Source organism: Elaeis guineensis, chromosome 4 (genome assembly GCF_000442705.2).
Source record: "Elaeis guineensis isolate ETL-2024a chromosome 4, EG11, whole genome shotgun sequence".
In the NCBI taxonomy this organism is placed as follows: domain Eukaryota; kingdom Viridiplantae; phylum Streptophyta; class Magnoliopsida; order Arecales; family Arecaceae; genus Elaeis; species Elaeis guineensis.
Genome location: NC_025996.2, coordinates 7,603,788 through 7,627,685, shown reverse-complemented (window position 1 = coordinate 7,627,685; position 23,898 = coordinate 7,603,788). Strand labels below are relative to the sequence as shown.

The following is a 23,898-nucleotide window of genomic DNA, read 5'->3' as shown; positions in this document are numbered from 1 at the left end:
TACGGGAGCCGGACTCCACACCTGACTTTGATTGCAGGACAACTCCGTCCGGACTCCTACGGGAGCCGGGCTCCGTCGCCAACATCGACTACAGAACAACTCCGCCCAGACTCCTACGGAAGCCGGGCTCCGCCGCCAACATCGACTACAGAACAACTGCGCCCGGACTCCTACGGGAGCCGGGCTCCGTCGCCAACTTCGACTACCGGTAAGCTTCGTCCGGACTCCTACGGGAGCCGGACTCCGCACCTGACTTTGATTGCAGGACAACTCCGCCCGGACTCCTACGGGAGCCGGGCTCCGTCGCCAACTTCGACTACCGGTAAGCTTCGTCCGGACTCCTACGGGAGCCGGACTCCGCACCTGACTTTGATTACAGGGCAACTCCGCCCGGACTCCCACGGGAGCCGGGCTCCGTCGCCAACTTCGACTACCGGTAAGCTTCGTCCGGACTCCTACGGGAGCCGGACTCCGCACCTGACTTTGATTGCAGGGCAACTCCGCCCGGACTCCCACGGGAGCCGGGCTCCGTCGCCAACTTCGACTACCGGTAAGCTTCTTTCGGACTCCTACGGGAGCCGGACTCCGCACCTGACTTTGATTGCAGGGCAACTCCGCCCGGACTCCCACGGGAGCCGGGCTCCGTCGCCAACTTCGACTACCGGTAAGCTTCGTCCGGACTCCTACGGGAGCCGGACTCCGCACCTGACTTTGATTGCAGGACAACTCCGCCCGGACTCCTACGGGAGCCGGGCTCCGTCGCCAACATCGACTACAGAACAACTCCGCCCGGACTCCCACGGGAGTTGGGCTCCGTCGCCAACTTCGACTACCGGTAAGCTTCGTCCGGACTCCTATCGGAGCCGGACTCCGCACCTAACTTTGATTGAAGAACAACTCCGCCCGGACTCCTACGAGAGCCGGGCTCCGTCGCCAACATCAACTACAGAACAACTCCGCCCGGACCCCTATGGGAGCCGGGCTCCGTCGCCAACTTCGACTACTGGTAAGCTTCGTCCGGACTCCTACGGGAGCCGGACTCCGCACCTGACTTTGATTGCAGGAGGACTCCGCCCGGACTCCTACGGGAGCCGGGCTCCATCCACGACCTCAACCACAAGGAGTGCTCCGCCCGGGCTCCTACAGGAGCCAGGCTCCATCACCAGTTCCGACCACCACCGAACTTCAGCCGACGAACCCGTACTTTCTGGCGCAACCCAGCAACCACCGTGATCCTGCCTCACTTCCCGTGATGGATTCTGCGCAGCTCCATCCCCTGACAGACCGCTATGACAGCCACGACTCTGCTCCACTTCCTGCGGCGGATCCCGCGCGGCCCCATTATTCCCAGGCAGGCCGCTATGATGCTCACGATCCTGCTCTACCTCCTGTAACGGATACTGCGCGATCCTTCCATCCGCTGGCAAGTCGCGACAACGGACGCCGCTCCACTCCCTGCAGCAGACTCCACGTGGCGCGCTGCAGTGAGGGCCACGGGTCTACCCCACTACTCCTCGCAGCGCATTCCTCCTGACGGTGGGCAGCCCACTACGAAACGGTTATGAACGTCACTATCAGTCTGTTGAGCCCACCGCCTATAAAAGGGGAACCCCAGATACGTTATTCTCTAAGCTCTCTTTTTTACCTAGAAACTCTGCTAAAATTCTCCGTTCGAGCACTCCATTCTTGTTGAGGCAGAGAACTGACTTGAGCGTCGGAGGGTCTTGCCGGAGCAACCCCACCTCCGGTTTAGACTTCCTTTGCAGGTCCCGGCGACGACCGCGACTCCCTCGACTCCAGCTTCTCCGACGCAAACGGATTTTTGCACCAACAGGATTGGCGCTAGAGAAAGGGCCGGCGAATCTCCACAGTACCCTTGTTCTTAAAGGAGCGCTCAACGGAGCCGCCTTCGATCGTCTCCTCCGACATCCATTCCTTGTTTCCCCCACGGGATCCTTACTCGATGCCTCTCCGTAAGGCGTCCACGCGACGGTCCACTGCCTCCGTAGCCAGATCTCAGGCTCCGACCTCTCCTCCTGTTTCTCAACCTCCTCCTCCTCCTCCGGCAGCGGTGGTCGGCGCGGAGCAGTTTGACCTGCTGGCGCAGCAGGTCAGAGGCCTCACAGAGGCTATGCAGGCTATGCAGCAGCAGCAGCCGCAGGCATCAGTACGCCCGGAAAGGGCATCCCCGAAACACCAGAATCCGACGACGGGGCGAGCCACCTGGGCCAGCCGCCCCGTCCTTCCTGAGAAAATAAACCTGAGGGTAGAGAGCCCTCAATCGGACCACGACTCCACCCCTGGAAGATCCCTGCCCCCATTCCGTCAGAGGACCCTCGAGACTCGAAGTCGGGAGGATTTCCTGGACCGGAGGCTCCAGAAGATGAACCGACGGATCGAAGAGCTCCGTCATGCTCCCCCCGCTTATGGTGAGGATATTTGTACTGACCCTCCCTTCTCTCAAATGATCATGCAGGAACCGATCCCGCCAAACTTCAAGCTCCCCCAATTCGAAAGCTACGACGGGACTTCGGACCCGGTTGATCATCTGGAGGCCTTCCGGACGATGATGCTGCTTCACGGTGCTCCTGATGCCATCTTATGCCGGGCCTTCCCGTCCACCTTGAAGGAAGCGGCGAGGAACTGGTACTCGGCTTTGAAATCGGATACTATCTTTTCCTTCGATCAAATGAGCCACCAGTTCGTGGCCCATTTTGTCAGCAGTCGGCGCCTCCGAAAGGGTTCGGAGTCCCTCATCAACATCAAGCAGAGGGAAGGGGAGTCCATTCGGGCCTACATCAACCGTTTCAACGTCGCGGCGCTGGAGGTCCGAAACTTGGACCAATCCGTCGCAATGGCCGCCCTGAAGGGTGGCCTTCAGAAGAATGACCTTTTATTCTCCCTGGAGAAGAAGTACCCCAGGGATTTTGCTGATTTGCTAGCTCGGGCCGAAGGATACGCCCGAGCGGAAGAAGCCTTCAAAATGAAGGATGAAGAGATAGCGAGAGAGCGGCAAGCGGGAGGCTCGAGTAAGCCCGCCATTGAAAAAAGGCCAAGGGAAGCCCGACCGCGTTCTCGATCCCCTCCTGGGCACAAGCGCGCCCATACTCCCCCCGGGTGCGCAGGCAGAGAAGTTCGGATCGTGGGGTTCGACGGGGTTCCCCACCAGGGAGATTCCGCAACTACGCCCCCCTCAACGCCTCGAAGGCCCAGGTACTGATGGAGGTCAGGGAGCAGCTCCCTAGGCCGGAGAGGATGCGCACACACCTCGGGAAGCGCAACCCCAACAAGTTCTGCCTCTACCACCGCGACCATGGCCACGACACAGAGGAATGCATCCAGCTCCGGGACGAGATCGAGGAGCTCATTTGGCGAGGTCGGCTCGACAGGTTCATCCGACGCAGGCCTGAGGGTAGAGGAGATCGGCCAAGGACCCTTCCGCAGCCGGAACCGCCAAAAAGAAAGGAGCAACCCGGGGACCGGCCCCCCATCGGGACCATCGACTCCATCACCGGAGGGCCTCAAGGAGGAGCAGACCTCCCGCAACCGTGAAACTCGAAAAATCTGTAAATGTATCGCTTACGATTTCACCTTGAATTTAAATTCCTTTCTACCTAACATGTTCCTCCTATTTAGCGTGGATTTGTCACGACTGGATATGACCCCTTCAAACGCCCCAAAACAAAGCCATGTCAGGAACAGGAGGAGAACCTCGTCCTGACATGAACAAAGTCAAAGGCCCGGTTCTTTTAGACCGGATGGGGGGAGAGACCTTGCAGCGCCCTAATGTGCCCCCACAGCCATGTCAGGAACAGGAGGAGAACCTCGTCCTGACATGAGCAAAGTCAAAGGCCCAGTTCTTTTAGACCGGATGGGGGGAGAGGCCTTGCAGCGCCCTAATGTGCCCCCACAGCCATGTCAGGAACAGGAGGAGAACCTCATCCTGACATGAGCAAAGTCAAAGGCCCGGTTCTTTTAGACCGGATGGGGGGAGAGGCCTTGCAGCGCCCTAATGTGCCCCCACAGCCATGTCAGGAACAGGAGGAGAACCTCGTCCTGACATGAGTAAAGTCAAAGGCCCGGTTCTTTTAGACCGGATGGGGGGAGAGGCCTTGCAGCGCCCTAATGTGCCCCCACAGCCATGTCAGGAACAGGAGGAAAATCTCGTCCTGACATGAGCAAAGTCAAAAGCCCGGTTCTTTTAGACCGAATGGGGGGAGAGGTCTTGCAGCGCCCTAATGTGCCCCCACAGCCATGTCAGGAACAGGAGGAGAACCTCGTCCTGACATGAGCAAAGTCAAAGGTCCGGTTCTTTTAGACCGGATGGGGGGAGAGGCCTTACAGCGCCCTAATGCGCCCCCTCGGCCATGTCGAGAACGGGAGGAGAACCTCGCCCTGACTTGAGCAAGGTCGAAAGCCCGGACTCCTACGGGAGCCGGGCTCCGCCCGTGACTTCTGCAGTAAGGGAGATTCCGCCCGGACTCCTACAGGAGCCTGCTCCGCCCGTGACTTCTGCAGCAAGGGAGATTCCGCCCGGACTCCTACGGGAGCCGGGTTTCGCCCGTGACTTCTGCAGCAAGGGAGATTCCGCCCGGACTCCTACGGGAACCGGGCTCCGCCCGTGACTTCTGCAGCAAGGGAGATTTCGCCCGGACTCCTACGGGAGCCGGGCTCCGCCCGTGACTTCTGCAGCAAGGGAGATTTCGCCCGGACTCCTACGGGAGCTGGGCTCCGCCCGTGACTTCTGCAGCAAGGGAGGCTCCGCCCGGACTCCTACGAGAGCCGGGTTCCGCCCGTGACTTCTGCAGCAAGGGAGATTCCGCCCGGACTCCTACGGGAGCCGGGCTCCGCCCGTGACTTCTGCAGCGAGGGAGACTCCACCCGGACTCCTACGGGACCCAGACTCCACCCACGACTTCCGCAGTAAGGAAGACTCCGCCCGCCCAGGCAATGGCCCCTACGCGCCCCCGCGGGAGCGGGAGGGGAATCTCAATGGTGACGAAACCCGGCCGCCCGACAAGATCGGATGAAAAAAAAAAAATGAGAGCAGACCGCCAAACTCGGGCTTGAGGCCATGTACGACGAGGAAGGTGAGCTAACGCATCGATGACTGGGTGCCTCCTAGCGACGCCAACATCAGATGAGTTGAATGATAAAAAAAGTTCGGAGGACGACAATCTAATACAACGCCCGGACGAGGTAACATAAAACACCCTTTTCATTCTATTTCTGAGATACACATTACAAAGCCCGGAAGGCCAAGGAAAGGAAAGCAAAACGACAAAAGCAGGACAAAACAACAAAGAGGAAAGCATATACATAAAGAGACGGAAGGACGAAAAGAGCTCTAAGGAGGCTCTGCTCCCTCCGATCTGGAGTTACCTGCTCCATCCCTCATCCAGTGCTGTCTCATATTCTCAATTTCTTCTTCTAGCTCCCCCCTCTTCTGCAGCGCGTCCTGGAGCGCCCGACGAAGTCGCTGGCTCTCGGCCTCCGCCTCTTGACGCCTCTTCCTCAAGACCTCGGATTTCGCCTCCGCATCCGCGACGGCCCGCTGCTCGTACGTCAGCTGGATCTTCAGTTGTTGTAGCTCGACCGTCTTGTCCCCGAGGGCAACGAAAATCCCTTCGACGGTTCCTCTTAGGGACTGGAGCTCGTCAGAATCTCGAGCGGAAGTCAGTTGAGCCCTGTTGGCCAGCTGCCTTTGGAGACGGGTGACTTCATCGGTCGCCGCCCTAAGCCTCCCTTTATATTCCTCCATCTGCCTGCGCCAGCAGGCCCGATGCACGTCGTGGCTCACCTCGGCGTCCTGAAGCTGCCGCTGAAGGTCGGAGACCTTCTTCAACCACTGTTGGTCGCCGTCGGCCCGGGCCAAGGGCCGGGACGAACTTCCTTCCAGATGGCCGATCTTCCTCATCGCGGCTGACAGATCCACCTTGAGGGCGCTAATCTTGGCGGCCTGAGCCCAAATTCGATCGCTGGCGCTCTTCTTGCATTCCTCGAACTCCTTCGCGAAATCCGCCTTCCTCCGACTATACTCCATGATCCCCTTCACGTGGAGATTCCGAAAGTGGGTGGCCTCCGCGATGGCTTCAGAATGACCTTCTCTCAATCTGCGAAGCTCGCCTTCCATCTTCTTCGACTTCTTTGTCAAGTGAAGGACCTCCTTCTTCAGTCGCTGGATCGTCGATTTCAGTGGGATCCCCAAGGGAAGGGGAAGTACTTCCGTAGGATGCTGCCATCGGAAGGCGAAAGCGTTAGAACACGACTCATCGCAGGAAGAAAAGCAGAGAGAAGAAGGGAAAGAGGGAGAAGCCACCCACGACAAGAAATTCAACTTTATTGATTGGATGATTTTTGAAAACAAGAAGGAAAAGGAAATTGCGATGAAGTAAAAATGCAAGGTCGGAGGTCTCAGACCTCAGGGGTGGGGGTTGGAGTATTCGGCGTCGCCGGCAGGGGGGCTGCGATGGCAGCAGCGGCTGGCGAGGCACCGGCCTCATCTTCGGATTCCTCGCCTAGGAAGCTGAGGTCGAGCTCCGAAAACTTTCTGGCCACCTTCTCTTGGCAGAGCTCGAACCCCTTGATGAATGCCTCCTGGCCGAATTGGACGTTCAGGTCCCTCATCTCCGCGGAGGCCTTGAACTCCTCCACCGCAAGAGCCCTGGCCTCCGAGACCAGGACTGGAGTCTGCTCAATCAAATTGGCGACCTCAGCCTCCGCCTTCCTCGCCGATTCCTCCAAGGTCTGCCTCTCCTCCTCCCGGGCTTGTTTCTCTCTTTCCAAGGCCTCTTGGAGGGTGGCTACTTCTGCCGTCTTTGCTTGGAGGTGAGCAACCTTGGCCCGGCAGTGCTCCTCCACCTGGAGGATGTCCCTCCTCGCACGGTTCACCACCTCGATATTGGCGAGGAGCTGGTGCCCAATCTGCAAGGGCGGCTGGGAGATCAGAACCAAGGCCGAATAGCCAGGTGAATAAAGATTTGCTTACCTCAAGGAAGGACCCCAAAGAGTCCCAGGCCCGCTGCTCAGGATCGACGCGGTCGATCCTCTCGACGACGTCGGGCAAAATACAGCCGTCGATCAACCGCCTGATCAAATCCCTGTCATTGAAGGGATTCTCCGGCCCCTCTTCGGAGCATAGGGACTCGTCGGCGGCATTTCGACGGCTACCCGCCCTACGGGCCACCGACTTCCTTCTCTTCCCCCTCTCGGCTACGGGCGCCTCCACGGAGTGGACCCCGAAATAGGGGCCCCAGTCGGTGGACTCCTCGAGGAAGCCCGGGGAGCCGTTGCCTCGGCATCCGAGGGAATGTCGATCGTCGGGCCACCTGGGCGGGTGCAGCCAAGCTCGACTCCTCCGCCCTGGCCCTCTTCGCCGATCCGGAGGTCGCGACGCCCTTTCTCTTGTGGGTCCTGAGGCCCCTGGCAAGCATCCACGCTGCTTCGGCGTCCATTCCTTAAAAAAAAAAAAAAAAAAGAAAAGAAGGAGGAGAAAAAGAAAGAAGAAAAAAAAAGTAGCAAGCCAATCAATCAAGAGTCAAAGATTGAAAAAAAAAAAAAAAAAGAGAGAAGAAAAAGAAAGAAACAGAGGGGAAAAAGAGAGAGAAGGAAGAAGAGGTAAAAAGGGAAAGAAAAAGAAGAAAGGCATGAAAAGAGAAGATAAAGGAAAAGATGAATACTCGTAGGATCCTGGGGGCTCAAGTCGATGTTGAAAAGAAATTACTCCCTCAGAAGGTAGGGAAGGAAAGGAGCGGAATAGGCAAGAAGCTTCCGGGCAGCCTGGAGGTCATCCTCCCCCAGACTAGGGGCCCGGCGAACAGAATCCCTCAGAGAGCCCCAGGGGGGCAGGCCCAGCCTCAGGGTCGGGCAGTGGACGAAGAGGTATTTTTCCTTCCAATTGTGGATCGAAGAAGGGACACCTTTCAGCAACCCCTTCTTGCCGAACTGGGGGGAGAAGTACCACCAGTCCTTCGCCGAAGGATGGCGCTTGAAAGTATAGAAGTGCCTGAACAGGGAGAGGGACGGTTGGACCTCGACTACGTGGCAAAGGGAGAGAAATCCTATCAGAAACCTAAAAGAATTTGGGGCCACAGAAGCCAAGGAAATGTCTAAGAAGCGGAAGAGGGCGACAACAAAGGATGGAAGCGGAAGCCGGAGCCCGGCACGGAACGCCTCCTGGTACAGGCAAAAACGATCGGGTGGAGGAGTGCTAGCCAGGTCAGAAGGGCTAGGTAACTCCAGGTCGTACTCCGGGGAACCCCATACTGAACCCTTATCAGAAGGAGTTCCTCCGGAGTCAGAGAACATGGAATGGCGCCCGGTGCAAAAATCGGGCGAAGCCCAGTCCCAGACGCAGGCTCATCTACAGAGCAAGGGACCTGGGGGTTCGAGGTGGAAGAACTCCCGGAACTGCAAGGAGCGGAAGAGCCGGACGACATTTCGAGTGACTTCGAATGAGGGCTCTAAAGATCCCGGTGAAGACGGACGGGATGAGGGGTGAGGGGTCACAGGAAACTAACTGGGAGGAACACAAAAAAAATAATGGCAAAAAGGAGGTCCCTAAGCGGCGGGAAGAAAGATGAAGATGCTGGAACTAACCTAGATCGCTCTGAGGGACCAGAGGGACGAAGACAGGGACGATTTGGAGGGCGCCTACGACTCGAGAAGATCTCAACTGAATCAGGGCTCTCGAAGGGAAGGCAGACACTGTTAAAATTCTGAAGCAGGGTAAGGGCCCCAAAAGCGGGAGCACGGGTTTAAATAGACCCTGGGATCCGACGCTATAATGATCGCGAATCCCTCCAGGCCAGCCCGTGCTCGACACGTGTCCCACTCACCATAGCAGGCGGCTGAAAGCGGCTGACGGTTGGCAGGACTATTATTGCACCGTACCTAGGCCAGTATACCTGCAGGAATTTCGAAGAGTCCCTTCGTATCGCCCCGATTCGAAAAGACTCCAGCACGCGCACATTTAATGCCAAAATATCTGGAGGCGGTCGCGCGCAGGATTCGAGGGGACAACTTCGGCTGTGCCAGTCTCTCTGTACTTCCTTCATTCGAAATTCAAACTCGAAAGTAGGGAGACTGGTGTTGGGTATAAAATACCCTCAGCCGAAGTTCTCGGCAAGAAGCCAACTCTGCCCGGACTCCTACGGGAGCCGGGCTCCGTCGCCAACATCGACTACAGAACAACTCCACCCGGACACCTACGGGAGCCGGGCTCCGCCGCCAACATCGACTACAGAACAACTCCGCCCGGACTCCTACGGGAGTCGGGCTCCGCCGCCAACATCGACTACAGAACAACTCCGCCCGGACTCCTACGGGAGCCGGACTCCGTCGCCAACATCGACTACAGAACAACTCCGCCTGGAATCCTACGGGAGCCGGGCTCCGCCGCCAACATCGACTACAGAACAACTCCGCCCGGACTCCTACGGGAACCGGGCTCCGTCGCCAACTTCGACTACTGGTAAGCTTCGTCCGGACTCCTACGGGAGTCGGACTCCGCACCTGACTTTGATTGCAGGGCAACTCCGCCCGGACTCCCACGGGAGTCGGGCTCCGTCGCCAACTTCGACTACCGATAAGCTTCGTCCGGACTCCTACGGGAGCCAGACTCCGCACCTGACTTTGATTGCAGGACAACTCCGCTCGGACTCCTACGGGAGCCGGGCTCCATCACCAACATCGACTACAGAACAACTCCGCCCGGACTCCTACGGAAGCCGAGCTCCGCCGCCAACATCGACTACAGAACAACTCCGCCCGGACTCCTACGGGAGCCGGGCTCCACCGCCAACATCGACTACAGAACAACTCCGCCCGGACTCCTACGGGAGCCGGGCTCCGTCGCCAACTTCGACTACCGGTAAGCTTCGTCCGGACTCCTACGGGAGCCAGACTCCGCACCTGACTTTGATTGCAGGACAACTCCGCCCGGACTCCTACGGGAGCCGGGCTCCATCGCCAACATCGACTACAGAACAACTCCGCCCGGACTCCTACGGGAGCCGGGCTCCATCGCCAACTTCGACTACCGGTAAGCTTCGTCCGGACTCCTATGGGAGCCGGACTCTGCACCTGACTTTGATTGCAGGGCAACTCCGCCCGGACTCCCACGGGAGCCGGGCTCCGTCGCCAACTTCGACTACCGGTAAGCTTCGTCCGGACTCCTACGGGAGCCGGACTCCGCACCTGACTTTGATTGCAGGGCAACTCCGCCCGGACTCCCACGGGAGCCGGGCTCCGTCGCCAACTTCGACTACCGGTAAGCTTCGTCCGGACTCCTACGGGAGCCGGACTCCGCACCTGACTTTGATTGCAGGGCAACTCCGCCCGAACTCCCACGGGAGCCGAGCTCCGTTGCCAACTTCGACTACCGGTAAGCTTCATCCGGACTCCTACGGGAATCGGACTCCGCACCTGACTTTGATTGCAGGGCAACTCCGCCCGGACTCCCACGGGAGCTGGGCTCCGTCGCCAACTTCGACTACCGGTAAGCTTCGTCCGAACTCCTACGGGAGCCGGACTCCGCACCTGACTTTGATTGCAGGACAACTCCGCCCGGACTCCTACGGGAGCCGGGCTCCATCGCCAACATCGACTACAGAACAACTCCGTCCGGACTCCCACGGGAGTCGGGCTCCATCGCCAACTTCGACTACCGGTAAACTTCGTCCGGACTTCTACGGGAGCTGGACTCCGCACCTGACTTTGATTGAAGAACAACTTCGCCCGGACTCCTACGGGAGCCGGGCTCCGTCGCCAACATCAACTACAGAACAACTCCGCCCGGACCCCTACGGGAGCCGGGCTCCGTCGCCAACTTCGACTACCGGTAAGCTTCGTCCGGACTCCTATGGGAGCCGGACTCCGCACCTGACTTTGATTGCAGGAGGACTCCGCCCGGACTCCTACGAGAGCCGGGCTCCATCCACGACCTCAACCACAAGGAGTGCTCCGGCCGGGCTCCTACAGGAGCCAGGCTCCGTCACCAGTTCCGACCACCGCCGAACTTCAGCCGACAAACCCGTACTTTCTGGCGCAACCCAGCAACCACCGTGATCCTGCCCCACTTCCCGCGACGGATTCTGCGCAGCTCCATCATCCCCTGACAGACCGCTATGACGGCCACGACTCTGCTCCACTTCCTGCGGCGGATCCCGCGCGGCCCCATTATTCCCGGGTAGGCCGCTATGATGCTCATGATCCTGCTCCACCTCCTGTAACGGATACTGCGCGATCCTTCCATCCGCTGGCAAGTCGCGACAACGGACGCCGCTCCACTCCCTGCAGCAGACTCCACGTGGCACGCTGCAGTGAGGGCCACGGGTCACCCCACTACTCCTCGCAGCGCATTCCTCCTGACGGTGGGCAGCCCACTACGAGACGGTTATGAACGTCACTATCAGTCTGTTGAGCCCACCGCCTATAAAAGGGGGACCCCAGATACGTTATTTTCTAAGCTCTTTTTTTACCTAGAAACTCTGCTAAAATTCTCCGTTCGAGCACTCCATTCTTGTTGAGGCAGAGAACTGACTTGAGCATCGGAGGGTCTTGTCGGAGCAACCCCACCTCCGGTTTAGACTTCCTTTGCAAGTCCCGGCGGCGACCGCGACTCCCTCGACTCCAGCTTCTCCGGCGCAAGTGGATTTTTGCACCAACAATATCCATATTTTCAGTATCCAAATTATATCTCTATCTATTTAAAATAAATATGAATATAAATTTTTGTATCTGAATAACATCCATATTCGTATTTATATTTATTAAATAAAATAAATATAAATATAAATATACTGATATTCGATCCATATACGATCTAATTTTAGCTTTATATCTATCGAGCTCCAATCCTTCATTGGTACCATCCTTCCTTTGCAACAGCTGGCTAATTGTTGGAACATACAACAAATTACTTATTTAAACAAGCTTTTCGAGGTTACAATAAATTCAAAAGGTACACTGCTACAAAAACCCAGAAACTCTATATAAACTTCAGGCAATTTACTTAGCCTAGCTACTGACCTGTCGCTGGTCCTTTAATTCATAACAAATTTCTAACCTTGGTCACTCTTGGCTAAAACTAATCGACCACAAAACCTGAATGGACACAGAGCATATAAGGAACCCTAACTATATCTTGTAAAATTGTCCCACACTTTAAACCCCGGGGAATAAAGATCATGATCCTAGATAATAGGAAAAAATTTATCAAAAAATAAATAAATAAATAAAAAGATATTTGATTTGCGACCGGAATCGAAATCAGAATCATAATAACTTGAAATCAGAATTGAAATGATCAAATCCTCTGAAGCACTTGGTTCGTAATCAGAATCGGAATCGGAATGAAAATTAAAGAGATATTTGATTGAAGGAGTGGAGATCTGGAATTAGAATGAGAATAGATAACTTCCATTCCAATCGTTTGGTTGGAGGGAGTCTCATTTCGATTCCAATTTTAGGGGAGAACGAGAATAGCCCAATCCCTCTCCAATCCAATCCAAACTCTCCCCATTGGATTGAGATCTCATTCCATCGAAATAGTAATTAAAAAAAAATAACGAAGGAGATCTCTTCCCATCCTTCCACATCCTCTCCCATATCCCCATCACTACTAACTCCATCGCACCCGACCTTGGGAGAGGCATGTTTGTGGGTGCCGTCAAAGGAGCAAGGCCAGCAGCGACCAACTCGACGACGGACCGACAAAAGGGGAGGGAGGAGGTCGGCTTGCAGCAGTGGAAAATGGTGCAGGGGGCGATCACGCAAGGTGGGGGAGGCACGAGAGGTGCCCGGGGTGGGAGAGGAGAGACGAGGGGGGTTGGTGGCGTCGGAGCCAGGGAGGACAGGGGAGGGAGTTTGGTTGCGCCGGAGCCGGGAGAGGAGAGGGGGTTTGGTTGTCGTGTGGAGCCGGATGCAACGCAGACGATGGGTGCAGCACAGACGATGGTGGGACGGGGCCGTGGTGGGGACGGTGCGGTCACAAGAGGAGGGTTGCGGCAGAGAAGAAGAAGCACGGGGGACGTGCCTTCCTTCACCTCTATTCTTTTTTTTCTTTTATTTTTATTTTTTTTATTTTTATTTTTTTTTCATTTTTGTCTATTTTTTATAAAATTATTTATATTTTATATTTTATTTCATAAAATATTTCATCTTTTATTTAAAAATTTTAATTTTATATAAAATTTTATTTTGATTTATATTTTTAAAAAATTTTGAGACTGAATTTATTATTTTTTAGATTTAAAGAGAGGGAGGTTGTGGGCCACCCTTATTTTATTTGTAAGGAGGGGTTAGATTTTTTTTTTTTTTTTGGTAAACAAAGAGAACTAGATTTATTAGTTTTCTAAACTTGTATCCCTGCTGTAGTTAATCAGAGATTTGAGTCAACCATTTGGCCCAAAATAAGAGGTGTCCAAAATAATGTTTCATTCCGATTTCTATTTTTAAATGAACCAAACAACGACAATGAAAGTCATCCATTCTAATTTTGATCATGAACCAAATATTTTAGGAGATTTGATCATTCCGATCATTTTCGATTTCGATCATGAATCAAACATCTCTTAAAATCTATGAAGGAGAGTAGGGATTAAATTCTATATAGATTGGACCATTCCTATTCCATCCCATCCTGAAATCAAAATGAGACTCTCAACCAATCAATTGAAATAAGAGTTACTAATTCCCATTCTAATTCTAGACCCTCACTCCTCTCAACCAAACATCTCCTAAATGAATATGACCACAGTTTAAACCCACACTTCCAATCCTTAGATTTTTAAATATTACATAACAAGGTTTAAAATAGAAAATTAAACACATTCACCATCAAAATCCTTTGAGGAAGAATGGAACAGTTCAAGGATTTATCCGCTGCACCCTCATTGGATAAGTATTATCATGTTTTATTCCAATTTTCTATCAAATCTTACCAGAATTTTTCTCAAAAGGAACCCTAATTAGAATTCAGAAAAGTAATGTGAACTGCAGCCAAATGGAACACAGCAGCCTTCCTCAACTCTCAGGAGTTATATTTTGTTGCATCTGATGCAAAAACCCAATGCTGTCCACAGACTTTAGCAGCACTAAGTTCTCCTCAAGAAACAGCAATAAAGACATATAAAAACAAATATTTAAAAAATAAAAAAACAGAATCTGTATTGTCAGCACATAGCTTATTTCAAACAATTTTTAGAACACTCAAAAAACAACAAAATACTGAATTTCAAATAACCTAAGCAAGACACAGGAAAACGGGGGGGGGAGGAATCCAAATGACATTCTCACTTCCATTAACCACAGCCTGCCATATAATTACCAAAACTCCTACCAAAACTGCCTCAGCCTTGTGAGGGTTACCACAATATAAAGCCTACCAAGTAATAGAAACTACAGCAGTAGGATGCTCCATCATCTTGGATTAATTGATAATTATGATGTCAGCATCAATCCGAGTTCTGGGAGATCAGTTCTCGGGCAATCCTTCTTCAACTTTCTCTGCCCTATAATTGAAAATTGAAGAAATATTCAGTAACTGAACAGTGCTCCACATGAAGAATAGCGATATGACTGTGTTATGGAGTGGCAAAGAGAAGTAAAATGAATAAAAAAGGAAAACAATGAAATGAATATGTGCACGGTGAACCTACAAGCAGAAATACCAGTAGAATTATGCATAGGCAAACATGATACGCTAATTTTATATATGAATGTTCTGGATATGATTCACTATGGTTAAGGGTTGTTAACGAACTTCTTGCTAAATGCCTTATTCAAAATTTTGGCTTTGCAGTGTTGTTTAATAGAGGGAGAGAACAAATAGCAATGCAACCCACAAAATTAGAATTGATATAACGAGTCTACACGATTCTTGAAAGAGAATGATCCACAAGAAAAATTAGAACAAAAAAAATAAATAATTTAAAGAAAAACTGTCATGGAACCAAGGAGTTGAGCTGCAATCCAACTTGTAACAACAAATACCAACGAGAAGAAAAGTAAATAAGAGAATCGAGTGTTTTTCATCCCATAGCTCAAATATTCCTAGGAGCCTCATCAAGAAAATAATAAAATTAAAAAAAAAAAAATCAAAGGCAGTTTTTGTTTTTCTTGCCCCAATGTGGGGCCTGCCGGGGGTTGGTGTAAAGTGGGGGAGGGAGGTAAGGGGCACTTAAAAATGCAATGCTATGCAAGTAGTAGACACGCTCCTTGCAAAGAGTTTGACACCATAATAAGTTAGAACCATCCAGTCAAGCTTTTACGAACATGTTTGGCAACTGAACATGAATGCTCATGTAATTAGTGTTAATACTTTGCGATGAGCCTGATGAAATCTAGAAGGCTGGATAGCAAGCAATTAGATCTTTTCATTGGTAAATTTATGAAACTAAAGAGCAAACCGATAAAAAGCCCCTAAATCTGGAAAGGGTCAATATGAAGAGGAAGGTGACGCCCACCATGGGGAGGAAAAAAACAAAAAAGAAAACTTGTATGGCAGCCAAAATAATATAAATGCAGCAAATATTAAGAGATGTTGATTGGGTGCAAAAATAAATTTATAGAACAAATAAAGTTCTAAACCATCAAGCGATTCAAACCATGACACCATAAACAACTTTTTGTCAATATCGATTTGAAACAAGAGATACCATGATGTATCATATTCATCAAACAATTTTAAATTTTTAAACTAAATATATATTCATAAAAATGTATTTGAGGTAACATTTGATAAAATCATCCTTGAACAAAACTGCAACGGTGTGGCATCAACTGAGAGATATAGACGTAGAAAAGATAAATGCATTTAAATATTGGATGTTCACAAGCCAACTTCCAATAAACATTTTCAAACAACCCAAATATCTAATAAACCATTACATAGAATGCTAGACACAAAACCTAATAAAATATATCTAAAGAGCTTGTATTAAAATAGAAGTCGCATCAAGATAATAACACACTCATAGAGGATAAAACAAAATAAATAAGGTCTCTATTGTGCCAGTACAGCACTAGCATGGTCTATCATTAAATGCCATGCCATCCAGCACTTAAAATCCATGATCATACTCATGATTTGGGGTGAACTCTGAATGTTGGGTTGAATCTGAACAACCTGGAAATAAAGGACAGAGAAGATGGTAACAAGGGAAAAGAAAACTATCTCGTTTATTTTCTGCAACAGCTTTTCGTCCTTTTCATGACATAAAATAGATGGTGTAACAGGAACCATTGACTCAACCAAACTTCCCATATTATCATCAAAGAAACCAGTAAAAGAGACAAAAATGAGAGAGAGAGAGAGAGATTCATGCCCCAGATCTTGTTCAGCCCTTTTAGGCCATGACAACTTGACAAAAAAAGTCTGTTTAGTGGATCTAAAACATTCCAAAGATGCTACTAACTTCAGGTACCAGACCTACACTACAGTAGAAGCATACACTGCATTAATATTGTAACCCAAATCTTCTGGATGTTTTGCTACTGTTGGATCAGCCACAATGTTATTATAATAATACAATCTAATGTTGCAAGAACAATGCCCACATTTTGCACGGTCAGTCCACCCTGTAACGACTAGGTTGTTTGAAATGCAGTCAAATTTGGTTGTTTCTTGATTGAGTTATATGTAGACTTCTTCTGGCTGTAGCTATAAATATACTAATTATTATTCATAAATGTTTTCTATCAATAAGAAATTAACTGTAACAGAATATTACTCAAAGAAAAAGATCACTGAAAAAAATGCCTCGAGGAAAACACAGTTGTGCACATTGCTTGGAATCAAAATATCCAACCCTTCAATGAAATCAATCACCACTCTTATAGATTGTGAGGCCCATTTACTCCCAACAATATTAAGAAAACTCATAGAATCATCTCTAACAGAGCAATGCACCCGATCATCCCTATGATCAGTTTCAGATTAATTTAGCCTTATTTTGAGGCATAACTAGTAAAGATAGAAGTTTCCATCTTGACAAACTATGAAATTACAACCCAACTGAACTGTGCAAGATTAGGTTCAATGGGTCTGGACAAAGATCAAAGGATCAAATTCTTGTTATATAAGATCAAACATTGCATATCATGCCAGTATAAAATTAGCATGATATGGGGTCTATATATTGTTTACCAATAATATCTGCATGTATTGCATTAAATATCCTGCAATATTAGCTAATAGGTAACAACCTTTTGTGCTCATCATGATTATCCTTGTTTACTCTCTGACCGTCTCATCAATGCATGTAGATTACTTCTTTCAAACATATCTCAGTACCTCTAAGAAATCACACGATATCATATAGTTTTTACATCAAAATTTGAGCTGCTCAATGCTTGTCTGATCTGATAGCATTGATTTATATTACTTAATGCATTAAACTTCTTACACCGGAGTTACAGGAACATTTAGGGCATGTCTACCAGCAAAGGAAACATGTTTTTAGTACAAAGTTAGATGCTAGATTCAATTGACCTGGGCAAAAATAATAGTTTAATATGCAGAATAGGTTTACTTTCCACTAGATGGTTATCTCAGGTAGTCATATGTTCCTAGTAGACCATGACATGTTATCTTCATTTTTTCAGTGACATTTTCAATGCCCATGCATGGCAAGTACCAATACAGCACCATATACTACACATTCAGTCTGATCCCAACAACAGTACAAAAAATCTATATTCAACCCAAATTAAAACAAAGACTAAACCCCTAGCCACAATCATAGACAGAGCACGCATCTTTGAGCAATTATTTTCATTACAAGAAAATGGATATTGAACATTTCATGCCAATGAAAGATGGCTCCCTCTTTTCAACATCAAGGTTGGGGGTGCATTTAGTAAACCATGGTTATATAATAATTCCAGCCAAAAGCATATGGTACATAAGATCATTCAGCATCTGAGATTTCTAGAATGAAGTATAATAGGTTTTCTCCCAAGCCACAAGTCATAAAGAGTTAGCTTTAGCTAACTTAGTTGGAAGAATATTCAATATTTACATCACAATTTCTATAGCATAACCCTCAATGATAGGAAGAGAGCTTACATTGACTTATCGTGGATCTAGTTATGTCCATTAAGGTCCTGCTTCTTGAAGCAGCCCTGTTTTGCTAAGGGCATCCTGATGCATTACTTTAAAAAACAATTCCATTGTGTCTTAAATAGTTGAAAAAATTCACTTGAGAGAAACACATGGTTTATGTGTTTCCTGAACTTTGTTTGATATCAGCTCCGAATTCTTTGAATTCCTCAAAAAAATCAAATTTGTGATGCATGACAGGGATGTATCTAAAAATAGAAAAATCATCAATAAAGGTGATGAAGTATCTATATCCTCCTCTAGCTACCGCAACAAGTGAGTCACACGTAGTCATGTAAACTATCTACACAATATCCTTTCCATTCTCACGCTTACAAAGATAGGATTCCTTGTACACTTTGCCCCAAAGTGGTCCAAATTATAATAAAAATTACTACCACTTAAATGACAGTGAAAATCTGACTTATATCTCTAGCATCTTTATCTTTTTGCTAGTGCGACAGCACAAGCAAAAAGTTGTGCATCTAATGCTTTTCGGTCCACCAAATAAACCCTTCATCGACCATAAAACATATCATTGACTTCAAAGCCACCTGATAAGTCTTAAAGCAGAAGAAAATGTTCATGCAGCAAAAACTAATTTAAAAGATAGCAATCAAACCAACAGTCCAAACCTTTTCCTAATGATTTGGCATCAGCTTGTGAATCCTCATTCTGTAATCAATCCTACTAATCACTAGCCTCAGCATTAGTACAAACATTTCCAGATTATTTCCTATAAGTTTCTTCCACGAAAGCTTGCATCTTACATCTTACCCTCTTCTTTATAGACCCTTTGAAACAATCTAACATCTCTACTTACTAGATACTGCACCATTGGAAGCATAGCATCTCGAATATGCATCCAAGAAGAAAAGGAGGAGGAGAAGAAAGAGGAAGAGAAAGCAAAAAGGTCTACATGGGGTTAAATCCACAATCCAGAGGCAATTCTTCAACCATTAAAGTGAAAAAGAGAAAACATTGGATAAAATAGAATAAGATACTATTTCGCTAGTGCTACATATTTGGGATGATGGTAGCAACAGCAAAAACAAGAAATTATTTCCATATTTTTAAGAAAAGTCCACATGGATCAAATCCACAATCTAGAGCCAAGCATTCAAGACTCAGAATTAAAAGAGAGAGAAAAAAAAAGAATAAGATACTACTTCATTAATGCTCCATCCTTGGGATGGAAAGAAGAATAGGAGAAAAAGAAGACTTTAACTCACTTGAGCACATCTAGCCCATGGTAAGTTAGTCAACAAGCTCAATTAGTACATCTAATACATAAAAGGATCGTCCCACTAAGGCACCCAAAATCATATATAATCTGACCAAAATGGATATTCTAATCACAAAATTTTCATCTAATCCCATTCTATACCACTATGAACTTAATTTTGAACTAGCTGGATAAGGGTATCATTCATACATCGCATTAATTTCTACACAATCCTAGTACCTAGTTTGCAACACTTTGGACGTTATTCATTTGCTCATGACAAGTTGATCTTTAATAAATGACCAAGTCCAAAAATGAAACAAACCTAAATACCATGTATCCTTTTAAAAAATCCAGAGAAAATTTAAACTTAATGGATGAGCCATGCATGATCCCAATTAAACAAATGCCTAGATACATGTACATATTCATATATGCACACATCTCTTATATACCATACAAATACATATTTACATAGATATCACATAGATCTGGACTATATAAAACCTGTTTATATATGGATGCAAGTATGTATGCATTCATGCGCATGTACATATATATGTGCATATGTGTGTTTGTATGTTATTGCAAGTGTATGTCCACAAGATATTCATTAATATAAGCTTATCAGAAGAACCCACTATTTAGATAGAGCCCAGACTTAGAATAGATTTCAAGCTCGAAAGGCCCTCAAATTCCAACCAGCTATTTGTTTACACTAGATTAATGGCAGTTTTAAAGGTGATAACAATCATGATGATGCTCTGATAATTGACCTCAATGCAAGATATGGATGCCAAAATGTTGTACAGTTATTGCAGATCACTTAGTTGACAGAAGCACATTTTTTTCTCCGGAAACACCTTGTAGAAAAAAAATACAGACATGGAGGCAAAGATGTTGATAATCTAAAGTGATGAAAATGGAAAATGACACTTAATAATAAGAACACAGAAGGTCTAGAGATATGAATACTGATATAACTGGGTCAATAGAATACGAAGCATGAAAACCCACTTTGAAGGGAGGAAAGTTCTCGCAAAAAGGAATAACAGCAACAGCACGTAATAGAGGTGAAAGTGGATCAGATAATATCCATCCGGCTCCATTTTCGTATCCGAAACTATTCAAATATAGATAGAAATTTAAGTATCCGACTAATATCCATATCTATATCTGTTAAAGAAAAATGGATGTGGATATAGATAGACAACTATCCGATCTATATCCAAATATCCTATTTCATTTGTAATCCTATTTAATTTTATATAACACTCATGAAATTTTAAAGAAAATAAATGATCTCATTAACATGCTATTGACTTGATTTATCATCCACTTAATCCGCATCTTTGATTTTATGGTCATAAAATTTAATCATCTAACTTATATTTGTATTTGTATCCATACTTCCAGAATCCGATTGGTATTCATATCCACTTAAAACAAATATGGATATAAATTTTTGCATCCAACTAACATCCCTATCCATATCTATATTCGTTAAGTAAAATAAATATGGATATGGATATACTAGTATCCGATCCATTTTCGGCCCTAACACGTAAACTTACAAGAACATCAAGTTCAGTCCTGTGGATTTAGAAACTTGTTCCAATCCCATAATTAGATACAAAATGAAATAATATTGGAGGCAAAAATCTCCTCTAGGATATCAATAGTTGAAACAAGGATTAGCAATAGCAGGTAAATTCAATAAAAATACTGCAAATATAGGAATCTCAGAACATTCTATTAGATAAGCATAACTAATATTCCTGGAAATAATGGATGGTGAAAGCTAAAATAAAAGACCATACCTTGGAGGAGGAGAATCAGATGTGTCTGCTTTCCTCCAAGACCTTTCAGTGCGATCCTCCAACAAGCTTCCGGTTCCATTCCCTATCCCAAGGCCCCTCTTCCCAGATGATGAACTTTCAGGTGGTGCTTCCCAGATCTTCATAGCCCCCAGCTTCTCATCAATCTTCTTCCAATCCTGCCCCTTCTCTGCCAGCACCTCCTCCCGTGGTCGGGCCACTCCAAAGGGATTCAATACCCTGCTCTTGTCCACAGACCTAGCCTCCAGTTTCTCCTCAATCTTCTTCCAATCCTGCCCCTTCTCTGCCAGCACCTCCTCCCGTGGTCGGGCCTCTCCAAAAGGATTCGATCCCTTGCTCTTCTCCATAGACCCCATTGGCTGCTCTCGACGACTTAATTCCCCGTTGCTCCCGTCGGCCAACGGCAACGTCCGGGGCTGCAACACAAGCCTCGGCCTACCGCTGCTGCTCACATCCTCCCTTTTCTTCCCCCATGCATCCGAATCCGGCCCGCCGTTCGATCCCTCCCTATTGAACATATCAAAGCCACCCCTCCTCTCTCTAGGACCATCAAAACCGCCGACGTTCATCCTCCTTCCATCGGACGGCGGTGCCGCGCTCTTGTTGGAGATCCAGCTATCTGATTCATCGGCTCGGGACTGGGAATCGAAGAAACCCCCTCCCCTCTCCTTCCTTTCCGGCACCACCGATTTCTTCGCGGCGCCCCAATCATCTATCTCGTCGGCACGAGAGGGACCCAGATCCCTATTAGATCCAGTGCCAGCCCCACCGTAGCCGCCCCTCCTCGCCTCGTCCGAAACCCTAGATGATCCCCAGCGGGAATAGGATTCCTCGCCGGAGATCCGCCCGCGGCCGCCCGCGCTGCCGCCATAGGAAGAGTAACCGAAGCCCCGGGAGGAGCGCTCGAGCTCCTCGGCGGTTCGCTCGCGAGGGCCGGTGGGAAGGACGAGGTGCTCGTCCGAGGTGAGGCCCTTGGAGGAGGAGGAAGACTGGAAACGGCCGGCGCCATGGGTGACTGCGTTGCCGGTGGTGAACTCGGCGAGGGAAAGGCGCTGACCCTTCTTCTTCTTGGAGGTCTTGGAGGCGGCGGCGGCGGTGGCGAGAGAGGGGAAGTCGGCGGAGGGCTCCTGGTAGGGGTGGGAGTTGGAGTCGGAGGAGTCATAGCCCTTGTCCTTTTGCTGGAGCTCAGCCTCGTGCTCTTCGGCGTCCAGGGCCCAAGCGCCAGGTTTCGCCCATGCCGAAACCTCTGCCATCGCCGCTCTCTCTTTCCCACGCTCTCTCTCGCTCGCTAGCTCCGTGAGTCGTTCGGTGGGCGATGAGGGGATCCGGTCGGTATAAATCGTGGGGTTATCGCAAAATGGTTAAGGCGACTCCTGGAAACCGCGTGGGAATACTGTTCACTGGCGGACCGGATCCGATTACTTACCAAATTACCAAAACCGTGTTCTTCTAACATTGCAATTTAGCGTGTCTGGAAACAGTGCGTCTATTATAAGCAAGGTGGATATCAGACCGTTGGTTCTAGACAAGGGGAGTGCTTCCTCGATGAGGACTGTTATCATTCCCCTACAGCTAGGGTTTCGTTAGGCCAGAACGAGACCAAATTTGCTGAAACAAGATGTTCAAACCCAGTTGCCGAACCTTCGCTCCTTTGGAGGACGCCTAGGTTTTGACCATTGCTGAGATATTTTAGAAATTTCAAATTATTGAAACGGCGGTGTTGTTAGAGACATTAGCACGCTTGAGAAGCTATTCTTTTTGGATCTATTGCCTGGAGTCACCTAGCGGTTTTATCCATACTTCATTATTATTTAGTATTTAGAGGCTTGATTACTACAACAACAATGTTTATGTATGAATTTACGAAGTATACCCTGAGGCAGATGAGAAGGAGAGGAAGAAAGAGATTTAAAAATCATACCCACCATTTCTGGCTTTACAGATGTTAATGTTTATGAGATAGATTCATGTATTGATAAAGACTAGGAGAGATGGTGCACTTTCCTCCTCTGTGAAAGTGAAGGTAGAGCAGGACGTGCTTTACCAAACAACAAATCCAATTCCATGTTCTGAGAGTTCTAGTCATTAACTAATTTCCATGAGAGAGAGAGAGAGATATGAGAAAACAAACAAGAAAAAAGACTGCCACTTTTTATTTGCCTTGACATCAAGTAATTGATGTTTTTAATTAGGATTAATTATGTAAAAAAATATTGAATTATTTAGAAATTTTCTAATTTCATCTTAAATTTAATTTAGTATAATCAGATTGTCCAACTTTTAATTTCATTCAATTCAGACCATCACTATAAATTTTGTCTAGCCATCACCAAGGAATGCCATGTAATATCATCTTTGGAACGATTTTTTTCTGCTGTATAAGTATGCCACATGATATTATGTGACAAATTTATCGCATCAGCCTGATGGAATTCATAATCACATCTGAATTAAATAAATTTAAAATTGAATGATCTGATTGTACTAAATTAAAATTTAAAAAAAAATTAAAATTTCTAAATAATTTAAGAGTTTTGCATAATTAGCCCTTTTAATCATAAAAACTAAAAAGTCCGGTTGAAGTTCAAATATTATCTAAAACTCATAATGCAGGCCAGACTTGAAGTTTATACAAGATTGACAATTTAGGCATAAACCCAACTAATCAGCCTTAAATAAACCCTGGGTCCGTCAAGCTGGCATGAATTATTTCCATGCATGCCTACCCTCAA

The 23,898-nt window shown here is 48.0% G+C and overlaps 1 protein-coding gene across 1 annotated transcript; it reads right to left on the bottom strand.

Moving 5' to 3' along the window:
• Positions 1-14,129: 14,129 nt before the first annotated feature.
• Positions 14,130-22,493, bottom strand: LOC105044088 (eukaryotic translation initiation factor 4B3). The gene is made up of 2 exons (XM_010921885.3): positions 21,149-22,493; positions 14,130-14,513 (listed from the first exon to the last, which is right to left on the bottom strand). The coding sequence occupies exons 1-2, from the start codon at positions 22,417-22,419 to the stop codon at positions 14,477-14,479; spliced, it is 1,308 nt and encodes a 435-aa protein (XP_010920187.2). The 5' UTR covers positions 22,420-22,493; the 3' UTR covers positions 14,130-14,476.
• Positions 22,494-23,898: the final 1,405 nt, after the last annotated feature.

Coding starts and splice junctions, on each gene's coding strand:
- LOC105044088 (XM_010921885.3), bottom strand. CDS start 22,419: ATGGCAGAGGTTTCGGCATGGGCGAAACCTGGCGCTTGGGCCCTGGAC. Junction 14,514..21,148: donor TCTGATTCTCCTCCTCCAAG/GTATGGTCTTTT, acceptor TTTCAATTATAG/GGCAGAGAAAGTTGAAGAAG.